Source organism: Oryzias latipes, chromosome 6 (assembly GCF_053564925.1).
Source record: "Oryzias latipes strain Hd-rR chromosome 6, Olatipes_Hd-rR_3.1".
NCBI lineage: Eukaryota > Metazoa > Chordata > Actinopteri > Beloniformes > Adrianichthyidae > Oryzias > Oryzias latipes.
The window spans coordinates 7,175,442-7,191,231 of NC_136242.1; the positions used below are offsets into that span (position 1 = coordinate 7,175,442).

The 15,790-nt window shown below is 40.6% G+C and overlaps 1 protein-coding gene and 1 long non-coding RNA gene across 3 annotated transcripts in view; one reads left to right on the forward strand and one right to left on the reverse strand.

Moving 5' to 3' along the window:
- slc13a1 (solute carrier family 13 member 1) overlaps positions 1-15,790 on the forward strand; it is a 43,278-nt gene that overhangs the window by 15,482 nt on the left and 12,006 nt on the right. For both annotated transcript variants that reach the window (XM_011475720.4, XM_078948332.1), the window contains exons 5-9: positions 2,088-2,254; positions 4,359-4,398; positions 4,502-4,577; positions 10,830-10,987; positions 11,491-11,610. In XM_011475720.4, coding sequence (XP_011474022.1) covers positions 2,088-2,254; positions 4,359-4,398; positions 4,502-4,577; positions 10,830-10,987; positions 11,491-11,610 — 561 coding nt within the window. The remainder of the gene's footprint in view (positions 1-2,087; positions 2,255-4,358; positions 4,399-4,501; positions 4,578-10,829; positions 10,988-11,490; positions 11,611-15,790) is intronic.
- Positions 14,395-14,819, reverse strand: LOC144992405 (uncharacterized). Its single transcript, XR_013656313.1, has 2 exons — positions 14,687-14,819; positions 14,395-14,607 (listed from the first exon to the last, which is right to left on the reverse strand). It is a non-coding gene; the product is annotated as an uncharacterized LOC144992405 (long non-coding RNA).

Genomic DNA, 15,790 nt, shown 5'->3' on the forward strand with positions numbered 1-15,790 from the left:
TGAACCATGCAGTGTAAATGCGGCCCTATATAACAGGAAGACCACTGAGTTATTGTGGCACGAAATTTATTATGGTTTAAAGCAGTGCTTCTCAATTATTATATGCAAGGCTCCCCCGGGAAAAAAATTTTTTTGCCCCCCCCCACACACACACACACACACACTCGCCGCAGTGACAATATATATTAGGTTAGTATCCATAAAAATTGTGTAAATATACCTAAAGTTGTATTTTTAACATTAACAAAAGAAAAAAAGAAATATAAATCCACTTTCAATGAATATTAACTTGATTTTGCCACAGAAACCCTGTTCTAGTTTAAAACAGAAAAGAAGTTTAATGTGCCTGAAATAAAAAATCTGTCTGTCCATATTTAAACTAGAGTAAAATAATTCAATCAATAAATAATATTGAATGTAACTTGATCTGAAACATCAACACAGCAGCACCAATATATTTAATGTTTTTAGTCTGAAGAAATAGATAAAACCATCTTGTTGATTTATTTTTTCTAAATGATGGATTGTTGATTTAGGATCTCATAAAGTGCAGCTGTTTTCCTGCATTACCTGATGTCTGTATGTCAAATACTAACACCAACTTAACCACAGGCAGACAAAGAATACATTGATAGAAAATAAAGACAGGTCATCAAAATGTCTACAATAGTTAATAAAGAATGACATTATTAGCATGAGCTGAGTGATCTAAAGGCACGCCATGATCCTGGTGTTGCTCAATGGAGGCAGCTCTCCGCATGCCTCGTTCCACCTGGCAGCCTGAGCCAACTACCCCTCCCCTGTCCTTCTCACACACGCGTGTGACAGGATAGGGGAGCAGCTACAGGGACGGCAGTTCACAGTATCAGGCTGTTACAAACTCTGTCATATAACAGACTATAGGAAACCAATAGTGGCACCGATTTTTTTCCAAGCACTGAACCGCTGCCGCAACTACCCCCCATTCAATTTGCGCCCCCGTATTACCTGTCCATAAAACCGTTGCTACTGCGCTGGGATGCCGGGGGGGGGCACTCCACTATTTGAGAAGCATTGGTTAAAAGTAATATTAGTGTTGTGCGATTTTACTTAAAGATCCAGGAAAATGTGTTTCCAACACGTTATTGTAGCATGATAGGTCACAAATAAAGTAAATTAAGATTAAAAATGTATTTCTGAATATTTCTTTTTCCAAACTGTTGTGAATCAGGAGCTGACAATAAAAATGCTGTTTGAAATAGCAATGCAACCTACTGTACAATAAGCAGGAACAACCTCCCTCCTATTTGGATGCATCCACCATGCTGTTCATGACCTCGAAATGCTTCGAGGATAGTGAGATCTGAATTTTAGCCAGAGAGAAAGGATGGTTTGAGCGAGGAGTGAAAGAAGCCATTTTTTTTCAAGAAGGTTAACCCTTCTCTTAATAAAAATGGTGGTCTCAGGTTTATTCTTCCATCCATCTACAGCAGTGTTCTGAAACCAAACAAACTGAACCAGTTCCACCGCGGTCATTAACAGCTAAAAGAGATGACCAGGTTGGGGATGGAGTCACTGTCTCCCCAACCCCAGCTGAGGACAAAGGACTCCTACGGCCCGAAACCATGTAGTCTAAGTAGACGATACCATCCAGTTTCAGGTCTGACTCCTCCCCCATGAGCACATAGAAACCAGCTCTTTTACCAGCTTTTTCAGAATTGACAAAGCTTTTTGGATAAGAGGTGACACGTCTTCAACTTAAAAAAACCAAAACAAGTCCAGATGACAACCTTCAAACCTACAACTATGATGGAATACCTGGATAAATGAGAGTCTTCTTAGACTTAAAGTCACATGCTCCGATATTCTGAAATCAGATGGGCAAGAATAGAATAGTTGTCCTCACTAAAAATATCTGGTAAAATAAAATGCAACATTATCGACCATGTCCATGTAGGACAATACCCTTCAAAAAATGTTGAAAACAAAGAAGACTTGCAGAACAGCTAATTATATTAAGTGAGGACTAAAAGTATATAAAAATGAAAGACGCTTGGATTCCGACTTTTCTCATTTAATACTAGGCTCTTACTGAATTCTTTGTTTAGGTTGATGCTGGGGTTCATGTCTGGCTGTGCCTTGCTCTCCATGTGGGTCCAAAACACCTCTGCTGTGACTATGGTGATGCCCATCGTGGAAGCCGTCCTCCAACAGATCCTGAGGGCCAAAGAGGGTCAATGTTCAGGAAAAGACAACCCCAATCTGGAATTGGATGGTAGCTGGAAAACACAAACAACTGTTTTACTCATCTTTTTCCACAATAAGTTCATTGTGGGAAATTATTTAGAACTCAAAGGACAACAACCTGAATTTGTTTTTAAATACTACAGGCCTGTGAACATGCATTTAAGTAAACAGTTTCTAAAAACATCTAATAGGACCTACTGTCTTCTAGCAACAAGGGTGCCCTTCTCTCATTTACACTGAAACAAAGTCAAGTTAGGCCATTATAGGTTAAGCACCACAGAAATTTAGGTTGCAGTTTTTAAAGGGTAAACTGGATTCTTTTCTTTGTTTGCGTACAAAAGAGGCTGCAGTCATCAACATGTTAAACAATGGATGGTTTGTAACTGAAATTAAAGCTTTTTCACCACCCAACCAAGATTTATGAGAAGGCAAAATAAAGGGTTAGAGGATGGCAGATAATTTGCTGTGGCGCCCCCTAAAGGGAACAGCTAAAAGACCAAAACGAATGTTCTCAACATTTGTAATAATTTTAACAAGTTGATTAACTGGGTAGAAACACTGTCATTCACACAAGCATAACTGTTTAGCAAAAACGAACCACCAATATTTTGAAGTTGGTTTAAAAAATGTTTTGGGTTGGAATGCGGTGACTTGTGTTTTACTTATGTACTTATGGTCTTACTTACAAACAATATTGATGTATATGATAATATATTACCTTTGGCAAACAAAAAAATATAAATTTTTAATTAAATATTAGTTTTTTTCCTGAGCTTTTTTCCAACCTGGAAGTAAGACAGCTTATTCTCTGAGGTACTGCTTTTTGCTTTTCATGACGTCAACCTATAGCCGGCCTCGGCAGCGTGTCCGCGTCTCGCCCAGGAAGACAAACAACATTCAAACTTTTGCAAAGATGTATGTGCATATTGTGCATGTAAAAGGAAAGGATTTTTCCCAAACCTGCTAGCTCAGCTGAGAAAGTAGGTGTTTGTGTTAGCTTGGGGGCGGGGTTGGCAGCGCAGATTCCTCCTGGAAGGGGCTGTTCCTCTTTGGTCTACGTCAGCTCGTGTTAACCCACTAGTTTTCGTGGGTTAGGAGGGGCTGGTGCTCCGAGATCAGGTTTTAGAAGAATACCACAAGAGGCATAAACAGATCAAAATTCCGCTTTGGGATTTCTTTTCAAGAGGAATGAACATTAATTTACACTTAGAAGCTCAAAAAACTGATTTTGCATGGTATAGGCTGATTTAAACACAGAAGCCCAAAACGCAGTTTCATGAAAGTTTACATAGACTGAACATTGAAAGTGGCCGCTTGAACACATGTTGCTGTGCCCAGTGTGAATGTAGCTTAAGAGAACTGGAATGAGCGAGTCATCCATAGAAAACAGCTTAATTCTGTCTCCAACAAAATAAGGTCATTCAAGTCAACTGGATTGTTTTGTAATCATTGAAATTTCGTCTCTACTCAGTCACCTGACCTTTATCATTGTCATTCCTCATACTGTCGGACAGTCATGCAATACATTTCACTGCATATTATACTATGTGTTCATATCTATGTGACAAATAACATTCGAAATTAGTCACCGCTTTTCCATTATATGAATGCTGTCAATTGAAGCCAGACGGGGTTAGTAAGCAGTAATTGGTCCAAGTCAGTCTCCATTTAAATTTCTATCAGTAAAGGTTGAGGCCAGCAGGCTCCACATGATTTTATTGAGGCATCTGATTGGCCAATCTATATTTAAATAACTTGCAATAAAGAAATAATATTGTGAAAAAATAGGACTAGCAAGAACATGTTAGAAAAATGTAGCCTGTCAAGACATTCTGGTTCAGGTCATTCTGACAAATAGAATGGCTGTTTATTTTCTATAGAAGTCAATGGGATTTTGGCTTGTGAGTGGGGAGTGGTAACTCAGTCCAGTTCTATTATAAAGTCAATGGTCCAAGTCATCTCAATCTGCTTCCCTGCACTTATCTCCTAAACATCTACCATGAGCTGTTCCTCTGCTATATTCATTCCTGATCCATCCATTCTCATCATTCCCCAAAGAGAACCTCAACATCTTTATCACACAAGCACAATTTGAATGATGAAAATTTTACCTGAGTCTGTTGTTTTTACAGAAACTGACATCTCTAATGAAAAGAAAAAACAACCTAAGAGGTAAGTGGAAAAACTGTAACTTTTTTTTCAAATGTTTTTTATACTGTAGACTTGAATATGTGTCATTGATCTAAATTTTTTCTCTTATTGTTCTGTTTGCTAGTAACGGGATGCAGCCGCATGTTTTAAAAGAGACTTTTGTTCAAATCCAACCAGTCTCCCAGCCTGACACAGCTGAGGTACTAAAACTACAAGTCATTGTCATTGCTTTCGCAATTGAAAATATCCTTGTCTTTGTAAGGTACATTTTATGCTTTTTGCATCTGGGTTATTCAGCATTTGTTTAAGGCTTGGGGTGCAAAAGGTCAATGACAGATTCCACGGATTTGTAGAAGTATTTGAATATCTTTTTAACTCTGAACAAATCTTTCAAAAAAATCACAAATGCATTTTAATTCTTTGTCACGTGCTATCTAGTGAGATTTAACTAAAGCAGGCTCTGCCAGAGCTCATTTTAGGAGTGATGGGGGCAGCTGTAGTCTGGCTGAGGGCACGTCTCGACATCACGTCACATTATTTTTGGAATAGTTCAAATAAACTGCCCAAAGCAACCTATTTTGTTCAATTTCAGGTCTTAATTTTAGAACATGGTTACTTTTTTAAATTAGCTAGTGAAGAAATGTGTAACAAATTCTTTAACCCTCGTGCTATCCTAGGCACTTTACCATTTGGAGTTGGGTGATCTAGACCAGTGTTTTTCAACCTTTTCTGAGCCACGGCACACTTTAACCTTAAAAAAAATCCCGCGGCACACCAGCATCCAAAAATTAAAAAAAAAGGAGAAACTCATAGTCTGTATTGATCTACAGCCCCTGCACAATCTCACATGCTTTTTTGAGATAATTGTTACAGAAAAAGCTGGAAACTGCAGCTGTTTTTTTCTAAAAGATGCAATAAAAGTTAAGTTAGAAGATTTAAAAACAGTTTTTGTGTTCGTTAGTTTCAAGACGTTTAACAACAGATCTCCTTTTGCGCTGTCACTCTCACAACCCAATGCATCATGGGAAATGTAGTGCATAAAACGGCCGAAGATCGGTTTTCGGAGCTTCATTGTTTTGTTCACTTGTTCCACGGTCTGATACCGGATTCTGTGGAAAGCTACAGCGCAAAAGACGAGCTTTAGCTGGTATTTCTGTTAGAACTGAGCGACTTTACGAGCTAAATCGGGACAAGGAAGTGAAGACTTTAAGCCCTTCTGATTGGTCAGACCGATGACATGTGATTAACCCCCCCAACACGGGACTTTTCCAAAATACAGCCGAAGGTGCAGCTGAATCGCGGTACGTCATTCTTATCAAAATGTCTTTAATAAAATAAAATAAACGCAAAGAAAAGGTATTTTACGATCTTTTATATTCCTAACTCCTCAGTGTTTTATCAGGGCCTGTTTGGATGAACAGAGAGCTAAAATCCTGGAGATGGGAAATGTTTTTAGATCAGTTAATGAGGGCAATTTCCCACGGCACACTTGGCCATCTCCCACGGCACACTAGTGTGCCGCGGCACACTGGTTGAAAAACACTGATCTAGACCCACTAGACAGTGCTCTGAACTTTTTTCTTCAATGATTTGTGATCTTCACTGGTGTCCATGGATTACATGAAATCTTTCCACCTTTATCCACCTTTGTCATGGTAGGAAAACACGTCATTGTAAGGGTGGGTCATCTAAGATAGCACAAGGGTAAAAAAAAGATCATGTGGGAAGCATAGCAAGCATTTTACCACTAAATGATTGTCAGCAGAATGATCATCAAATCCTCCATATCTTCAAAATGGTCTAATCAATACAAATTAAGCCTTTACGATGTTTACTGCCACTAGCCACAGGGGTTGCAAGCCAGTAACTTCTGTGCCGGTCCCAAGCCCGGATAAATAGAGAGGGTTGCGTCAGGAAGGGCATCCGGCGTAAAAATTGCCAAAATAACCATGCGAATCATCCACAACACTTTAGACATACCGGATCGGTCGAGGCCCGGGTTAACAACGACCGCCACCGATGCTGTTAACCTACAGGGTGTCGGTGGAAATTTGACTACTGTTGGTGGAAGAAAGAGGGGAGGCAGAAGGGTCCGTGGCCAGAGAGAGAAGGGAAAAGGCAGGAACATAGGTTTGAGAATAGGGACTCTTAACGTTGGCACAATGACAGGGAAAGGCAGAGAGCTGGCAGACATGATGGAGAGAAGGAAGGTAGATGTACTGTGTGTGCAGGAGACAAGGTGGAAGGGCAGCAAGGCACGTAGTATTGGAGGAGGATACAAACTTTTCTATCATGGTGTTGATAGGAAGAGAAACGGGGTAGGAGTGATTCTGAAGGGGGAGTTTGTAAACAGTGTTCTAGAGGTGAAAAGAGTCTCAGACAGGATGATGAGCCTAAAGTTAGAAATTGAAGGGGTGATGGTGAATGTAGTCAGTGGGTATGCGCCACAGGTTGGCTGTGAGTTAGAAGTGAAGGAGAGATTCTGGAGTGAGTTGGATGAGGTCATAGAGAGTTTTCCCAGAGGAGAGAGAGTTGTTATTGGAGCAGACTTTAATGGGCATGTTGGTGAGGGCAACAGAGGTGATGAGGAGGTGATGGGCAGGTTTGGTGTGAAGGAAAGGAATCTGGAGGGACAGATGGTGGTGGACTTTGCGAAGAGGATGGAAATGGCTGTAGTCAACACTTACTTCCAGAAGAGAGAGGAACATAGAGTGACATACAGAAGTGGAGGTAGGAGTACTCAGGTGGACTACATCCTATGTAGACGAGGTCATTTGAGAGAGGTTAATGACTGCAAAGTGGTGGTAGGAGAGAGTGTAGCCAGACAGCATCGCATGGTGGTGTGTAAGATGACTCTGGAGGTCAGGAAGAAGAAGAGAGGGAAAACAGAAAAGAAGACCAAGTGGTGGAAGCTACAGAATGAAGAAACTTGTGAGGAATTTAGGCAGAAGTTGAGGCAGGTCCTGGGTGGTCAGGATGAGCTTCCAGATGACTGGGAAACTACAGCAGAGATTATCAGGGAAACAGGTAGGAAGGTGCTAGGTGTGTCATCTGGAAAGAGGAAAGACGGTAAAGAGACTTGGTGGTGGAATGAGGAAGTACAGGAATGCGTCCAGAGGAAGAGGTTGGCTAAAAGGAAGTGGGATGTAGAAAGGACTGAGGAAGGTAGACAGGAGTACAAGGAAGCGCAGCGTAGAGTGAAGAGAGAGGTGGCAAAGGCCAAACAGAAAGCTTACGATGAGCTTTATGACAGGTTAGACACAAAGGAAGGAGAGAAGGACTTGTACAGGCTAGCCAGACAGAGAGACAGAGATGGGAAGGACGTGCAACAGATAAGGGTGATTAAGGACAGAGATGGAAAGGTGCTAACAACCCAAGAGAGTGTACAGAAAAGATGGAAGGAGTATTTTGAGGAGCTGATGAACGAGGAAAATGACAGGGAAAGAAGGGAGGAAGATGTGGTTGTTGTGGAGCAGGAAGTAGCAGAGATTGGAAAGGATGAGGTTAGGAAGGCTCTGAAAAGGATGAAGAGCGGAAAGGCCGTTGGTCCTGATGACCTACCTGTGGAGGTATGGAAGTGCCTAGGAGAGACAGCAGTGGAATTTCTAACAAGGTTGTTCAATAGGATTTTAGAGAGTGAGAAGATGCCTGAGGAATGGAGGAGAAGCGTTCTGGTCCCGATCTTTAAAAACAAGGGTGACATGCAGAACTGCAGCAACTATAGAGGAATAAAGTTGATGAGCCACACAATGAAGCTGTGGGAAAGAGTAGTGGAAGCCAGGCTTAGGAAGAAGGTGGAGATCTGTGAGCAGCAGTATGGTTTCATGCCCCGTAAGAGCACCACTGATGCCATTTTTGCTTTGAGAATGTTGATGGAAAAGTACAGAGAAGGTCAGAAGGAGCTGCATTGTGTGTTCGTAGATTTAGAGAAGGCGTATGACAGGGTGCCGAGGGAGGAGCTGTGGTACTGTATGAGGTCGTCTGGAGTGGCAGAGAAGTATGTCAGAGTGGTTCAGGACATGTATGAGAGAAGTATGACGGTGGTGAGATGTGCTGTAGGTCAGACAGAGGAGTTCAAGGTGGAGGTGGGACTACACCAAGGATCAGCTTTGAGTCCTTTTTTGTTTGCTATGCTGATGGACAGGCTGACAGACGAGGTAAGACAGGAATCTCCCTGGACAATGATGTTTGCTGATGACATTGTAATTTGCAGTGAGAGTAGAGAGCAGGTGGAGGAACAGCTAGAGAGGTGGAGGTTTGCTCTGGAAAGAAGAGGTATGAAGGTCAGTCGTAGTAAGACAGAATACATGTGTCTGAACGAGAGGGATCAAGGTAGAAGCGTTAGGTTACAGGGGACTGAGGTGAAGAAGGTGCAGGAGTTTAAGTACTTGGGGTCAACAGTTCAGTGTGATGGGGAGTGTGGAAAAGAGGTGAAGAGGCGAGTCCAGGCAGGTTGGAGCGGTTGGAGGAAAGTGTCAGGAGTGTTGTGTGACAGAAGAGTGCCAACAAGACTCAAAGGAAAGGTGTACAAGACAGTGGTGAGACCAGCTCTGCTCTATGGGTTAGAGACGGTAGCAGTGAGACAGAGACAAGAGGCTGAGATGGAGGTAGCGGAGATGAAGATGTTGAGGTTCTCCTTAGGAGTGACCAGGTTAGACAGGATGAGGAACGAGTACATCAGAGGGACGGCTCATGTTGCCTGTGTTAGCGACAAAGTCAGAGAAGCCAGACTGAGATGGTTTGGACATGTTCAGAGGAGGGATAGTGGATATATTGGTAGAAGGATGTTGGAGATGGAGCTGCCTGGCAGGAGGGCAAGAGGACGGCCAAAGAGGAGATACATGGATGTCTTAACAGAGGACATGAAGTTGGCTAACGTTAGGGTAGAAGATGTTCATGATAGAGTGAGGTGGAAAAGGATGATTCGCTGTGGCGACCCCTGATGGGAAAAGCCGAAAGAGAAAGAAGACTGTGATCAGAGACTTTTTTCTCTGGTCACAGTAAAGTGAAATCTATTTCAGGATTTTTATGACCAGCAATTTTATCACCTTGTAAAATCTTAAGTTTAGTGTAATATCACAAGATTGTTTGAGATGAAAGTCATAAACAGAAAAACAGGAAACAGATAAACCCTCAGGATGAAATTAATTGTTGTTTCTCCTACTTTGAATTGAGTACAGCACTCCACAAAGCTAGTAAAACACAATCCCACACTATTTCCCTTGAACACAAATGCCAACCACAGTGCCAACTATGTGCACAAACAGTTAGTTTAATGTCCAGGCAGGTACTCCTTAAAAAAATTGGAATGTTTATTAAAAAAGTTCAATAATTTTTGCCAGTCATTTCAAAGAAGGACTCTTATATATTGTAATAAATCATTATACATAAATAGCAATATTTCAAATATTTTATTGCCTTACAGGTAACAAAGAAAATTCTATGTTATTTAACTTGAGAAATCTAGAAAGAGTTCCTAAATCTTAAACTAGTCTCTCAGTCTGGATCAGTGGCTACGTAACCACGGGAAAGAATTCTGACTTGACAGACAATCAGAAGAAAGTCATCAATACCCTTCACAAAAGGGGGGGCAAGCCCAAAGGTCATATTAGTTGTTCACAAACTGAGATGATTTGATGAAAGGTAATTTTCATATAATTTGGAAGTCAAGATCCCACAGTTTGGAGGAAAAGTGAAGAAGCACACAATCTATGTTGCTTGAACTCCAGTGTGAAGACACAATCGGTGATGGTTTGGGAGCCTTGTCAGTGTTGGTCTTCTTTTTACTGAAGTCCTCAGTCAATCAAACATCTAACATGAAATTCTACAGGATTTTTTGCTGCCCTCTTCTGTCAAGCTTTCTGAAGATGCATCAATGAAAAAATACTTCAAAAGTAATGAGCAACAAATAAACATCAGAGTTTTCCCACCCAAGCCCTCAGGTCAGACTGCCCTTTGTGTTTTCCATTCTACCTGGCTTTAACACATCTGGATTTTATGGCTGTCTTTGTAAAGTCTCGACAAAGGTTAATGAGGAATGAATCAGATGTTTTTGAGCAAAGTAGCACTGAAAACATCCAGGACAGTGTGGCTTCAGGACCAAGGTTGGGAAACACTGATCTATATATAATTTAGAAGTCTTACTTTTCAAAATTAGTCACAAAACTGTTTCAAGATTATTTTATTGAACTACCTGTGTTTTAGTGTTAATTATTACGTTTTCCGTACTATTGTAACTGAAAGATTCCGTAGGGCGTCTGTGCTCAGAGTGTAGTATTCAATCATCTGAGTAAGTTCTCTGTTTAATGAATATCAACTGGAGAACGTGAAAAAAAACAAAATTTTGTTTATTGTGCAGATCATAATCTATGAGTGTTTTGTCAGTCAGTAAGTAGTGGGTGTATTTTTGCTGTTTTTCTAAAGATGTATTGCTATCTCATTGTTGTTTTCAGGCTGCAGTTCCAATGCATGAAGCAATGAACAGCAGGAAACAGGACCTTATGATGTGCAAAGCCATGTCCATTGGCATTGCATACTCATCAAACATCGGTGGCATCACTACAATTCCGGGAACCTCTCCCAACCTAATCTTCTCTGAATATCTCAACCAGTGGGTGGCTGTCCATCTGAGTTCAATCCATGTCCATGTAACAAAGAAAAGGCATCAATTCAGACTTAGGTTTTCAACATCTGAACATTTAGAAAGAATTTTTTTTCACTTGATTTGAATATGATAGTGGTGCCCGTCATATTTCATATATTTTCATGATATTAAAAATGTATATATGACTACCTGATCTTAGCCAAAATAAATAGAAAATAATTTATTAACTAATTCCTATTTTTATTGATTTCTTGCTACATTTATTTTTGTTTCTACTTGAAAGTAAAACACGGTTTAATACCATATTTTGGCATAGATGAAATGGACCAACCATCAATTATGCTTACTGATCATAAAAATGTGAATACATTCTTAAAAGTAGCAATAAGTCGCTTAAACTGACTCTGTACAAATATTTAAGAAAAAGATTAATGGATGTAATTGAAAAAGACTATTTTAATTTGACATTAGAAAATTGTAATGGATGTTAAAACTGTCTTTGAACACAGGGTTTATCCAGAATGCAACAGCATTAATTTTGGAAACTGGCTCCTGCTGTGCCTTCCTATCAGCATCCTCATGCTTTTTCTGACGTGGATATGGCTCTACTGGCTCTTCATTGGCTCAGAGTGAGTCTCAATGCCAACAATGATCTATCAGTTTATCTTTCTCTCTTTCTGTTATGTTGTGATTTTGTTATGTTCTTTGTTTTAGAAGTGTCAAACAAATTGTGTTTTGCATCCTTAATGCTTTGCTTTAGCCATCTTAATCCCACAAATTCTCTTGAAAGAGGCATTTTCAGTCAAGGGTGATATAAATATCTGGTGGTTAGAATATTATAGACACAAATCTTTGGTTTGAGGGGAGTAAGTGTAAGCTAGACCTTATAATTTAACATCAACCTCACAAATGTGCTATTGGAAGACTAGTAAAAAAAAAATATTTACACATTACTTATACCTTGTTTAAACACATTTTAATTAACAAAAAGTCCAATCCAGCGACAAATTCAGTTAAAAATTCTTCACAGAAATTCTGTACTGGAGATAGAATGTTTAAGATGGGTTTTAGAAACTGAGACATCTTTGAGCACTCTTCAACAGTTACATGCATGCTCTGGTCTTCTGTACACCTACTCTCTCTGACAGCTGGTGTGTGCTGATCTTTTAGTCTGGCTAAACATTTAAATCAGGGCCTCCCTTTCACTTTGTGTGCTTAGTGACATGAGTTTCATTAACACAGAGCAAGAAATAGTATCTGTAATTTTCACCACCCCTTGTATAGCAAAAACAAAGTATTAACCTAGAACACATAATATTATAAAATTAGTTATTATTATATAATAGCCAATACAAGAATCTGCTGCTAATTCTATCTTGGCAAAATATCAGCCCACAGCTTACTGAACTTTGAAAGAATTCTGTTTTTCTGGTCCCCCATAGCTATCTCCACAACTTAGGGAGTTAGGGCGCTGCAGCTCCTTGTCTGTCCGAGAGGGTGTGGGGCCTTGAGTTCAGGGAGTGGGGGTGTCACATTGTGGACTTGGTTCTAGGGCTCTCACTGGGGCGTATTGATTGTAGTTGGGAGACCGTTTGGCTCTTCGCACCTATGTGGGGTGAGCATGCTTTTCTGGACTGAGATGTCTCAGGTCTTTCCAGGGATCTGCTGTAGCCACTCCTCCAGCTTGGGGGTTACTGCTCCAATTACCACAGGCACCACTGTGTTCTTCTCTGAGTCCCTGGTATTTCTCATGTTTAATTTTCTTGATGTTGCCATCGCTTGGCACTGCCACAGTCACCAGAATGGCTTTCCTCTGCTCTTTAACTGGACCGTGGAAGAGAGAGCATATTACACCAATTCTTGCTTCTCTCCACTGGCTGCCTGTCCATTTTTGAGTTGGTTTTATAATTCTTTTATTTGTTTTTAAATGTTTGAATGGTCTGGCTCCGCCCTCCCTCTCTGAGCTGCTACAGCTGCATTCCCCTTCCTGCTCGCTTAAATCAGCTGACCAGCTACCCCATTGGTGTGCCAAGGACACGGCGGAAACTCAAACTTTTCTCCCTGGCTTTTAACTCAGTGTGAGTTGATGTTTTATATTGTTTTTTATTTATTTTATTGATTTTATGCTGTTTGTTTTTGTCTGTCATTTTGTTTTTATCCTGCGTTGTTAAGCACTTTGGTCAGCCTCAGCTGTTTTAAAAGCACTTTATTAATAAAGTTGACTTGACTTTATCCACCACTACAATGTGTGGTTGCTTTGCCATTATCATCCTGTCAGTCTATATCTTAAAGTCCCACAGGATCTTTGCTCTCTCATTTCTACCACTTTCAGAGGTGTTTCCCATTTCTGCAGTTATTTTCTAGATTTTATTCATGCGCCTCTTTGCACAGCCTACACCTTGGGTCTTGTCTGGTGTGGTAGATCTGAGCCTCTATGGCTCTGGTGCTCAGGGCTTGTTCCTCACATCACATCCATGGTCTGTATCTCTTCCTTTCTTATTTCTTAATCTTATTATTCCTGCAGGGTATCTGGTAACTGGCAGTGCATAGCTGTTTATTGCCCGGATCTTATTTTTGCCATTGAGCTGGCTTCTCAGGACTTGCCTTACTTGTTGGAGATATTTAGCTGTTGCAGCGTTTATTGTTGTCTGTACCAGGTTCCCCTTTTCCTGCGGAATTCCAAGGTACTTGTAGCTGTCCTTAATGTCTGCTGTTGTTCCATCTGGGAGTGAGTCCCCATTTCTGAGTCGGTATCCATAGCCAGTCTTGTTGATTATTTGGCTGAGGGGCTTCAGACCTACGCAGAACAGCAGTGGGGACAGAGTGTCACCTTGGTATATCCCATATTTGATGGACACTTGAGCAAGTGACTTGCCATTGGCTTCAAGGGTGGCTTTCCACAGCTTCATCAAGTGTTTGATCACGGACGTCTGAGCCAACAAATTCAGTAAAAAATCAAGGAGCCAAATATAATTTCAAGAAATATAAAAGGGGGCGCCTGAGATCTGCGCTCTCTCTAACAGTCGACCTGATTTTCAGCAGAGAGCTCTGACCTGCAGACAATTTGACCTCAACTCTCAGCCGAGCTGATAACCGCTGCAGGACATGGACCTTAAACAATGTCTGCAGACATTACAGCGAATAGAACTCGTAAACTCTGTGAAACCCAGAAGGATGGCTGTCAATCAGCAGAAGATGGAATACCAACCTTGGACAATGGTCAGAATATGGACCCTTTTTATTTCACAGCATTACCTTATGATATTAAATTGCTTAATCAATTATCGAAGATTATTGATTGATCTCTAATTATATCACTTCACTTGCTGTAAAAAAAGATTCATTATTTTTGTCATGGCAAGCTAGGCGAGGCAGACCCCTGGAACCCGGAAGGAAAACACGGGTGAGTTATAATGTGAGTAATAGAGTTTATTTATGATCTTGCGTGGCTTGGAGTCATGGCGAAGTGGGAGGCTGGATAACGGCTCGTGGCGTGACTGGAGATTCGTCCGTGGCTCGTGGATTGACTGGAGGTTCGACCGAGGCTCGTGGCGTGACTGGAGTTCAGCAGAGACTTGAATTCAGGAGGACTGAAGACTCAGGTGACCATTCGTGATAATGATGTCCTGAGAACGAGGCATAGAACGAGATTAGGACAAAAGCAAGGATACATGGACTAAGTAAACTTAGCGACCAACTATGCACCATCAGGGGCAACGAACTGGCGATGAATACTGGAACTGGATCTCCTGAAGGCTGGCAGGTTATGAGGTGAATGGTCACAGCTGTGTCGAATAAGGAACCAAGCAGAGAGGGGAGGGGGAGGAGAGCTGACAATGGCACCATGACAATTTTTCCTAATGAAAAATAATTTGCACATCTGTTTAACTTTTGATACTTGATCAATATCTTCTATGAAGATTTTTTGAAACAGTGTTGTGTCTATTTTTTCTGATGTATTGTTATGTTTAATCATATTTTTCTAATGAATATAATCTGCATATATTTTAAATAACTGATCTGCATTTGCTATGCCGATTTCTAAAACAGTTATGTCTGTTTTTACATAATTATTAAGTAAGTCATCTTTGTCATATGATTTATTGATACTTAAGGATTATTAATTCTGTCTGATAGAAGTTATGAACCGGATAATGATAAATCATGTAATAAAATGGTACGTTAGAACATGGGTGGGATTATATAAATTCAATTCCTTCCACTCCCTTTCAAACAGTCTTTAATTTAATGTCCAATTATCCTAAGTTTGATACGTCTTTGTATGAATGTATAACTGTTGATTGTATCGTTTTGTGCATTATACTGGCTTTAATTACTTGAAATAAACCACTTCAAATCAAATCAAATTCCCTATGAAGGCTCTTAGAGTCCTGTTGATGTTGTACAACTCCAAGCATTCAGTGATCCACGTGTGCCATTGAGTCATGGGCTTTCTTGTAATAAATATAGGCTGGGCACAGGTCGGTGTGTCGTGATTTGCAGTCTTGAGGTCTGTTCTGTGCAGTTTGACGGTTCTGTCAACCAGGAGATGGTGCTCCTCTGGAATCTCTACCAATGCCCTTTTTTGCGTTGCTCATGTATTGATGCTTATGTATTATGCCTATTTATTTAGGTTGCAATGATGCCTGACACAAACTTCCATGTTGTGGAGAGACAGATTATTGGACGGTAGTTGGATGGTACTGCACTCTTTCAGGGATCCTTCTGGATCAGGATTGTTCACCCCACTAGCCATGGGTGACTCATGGGTAGTTGGACAAGATTTATTTCAAATCAAATCAACATTTA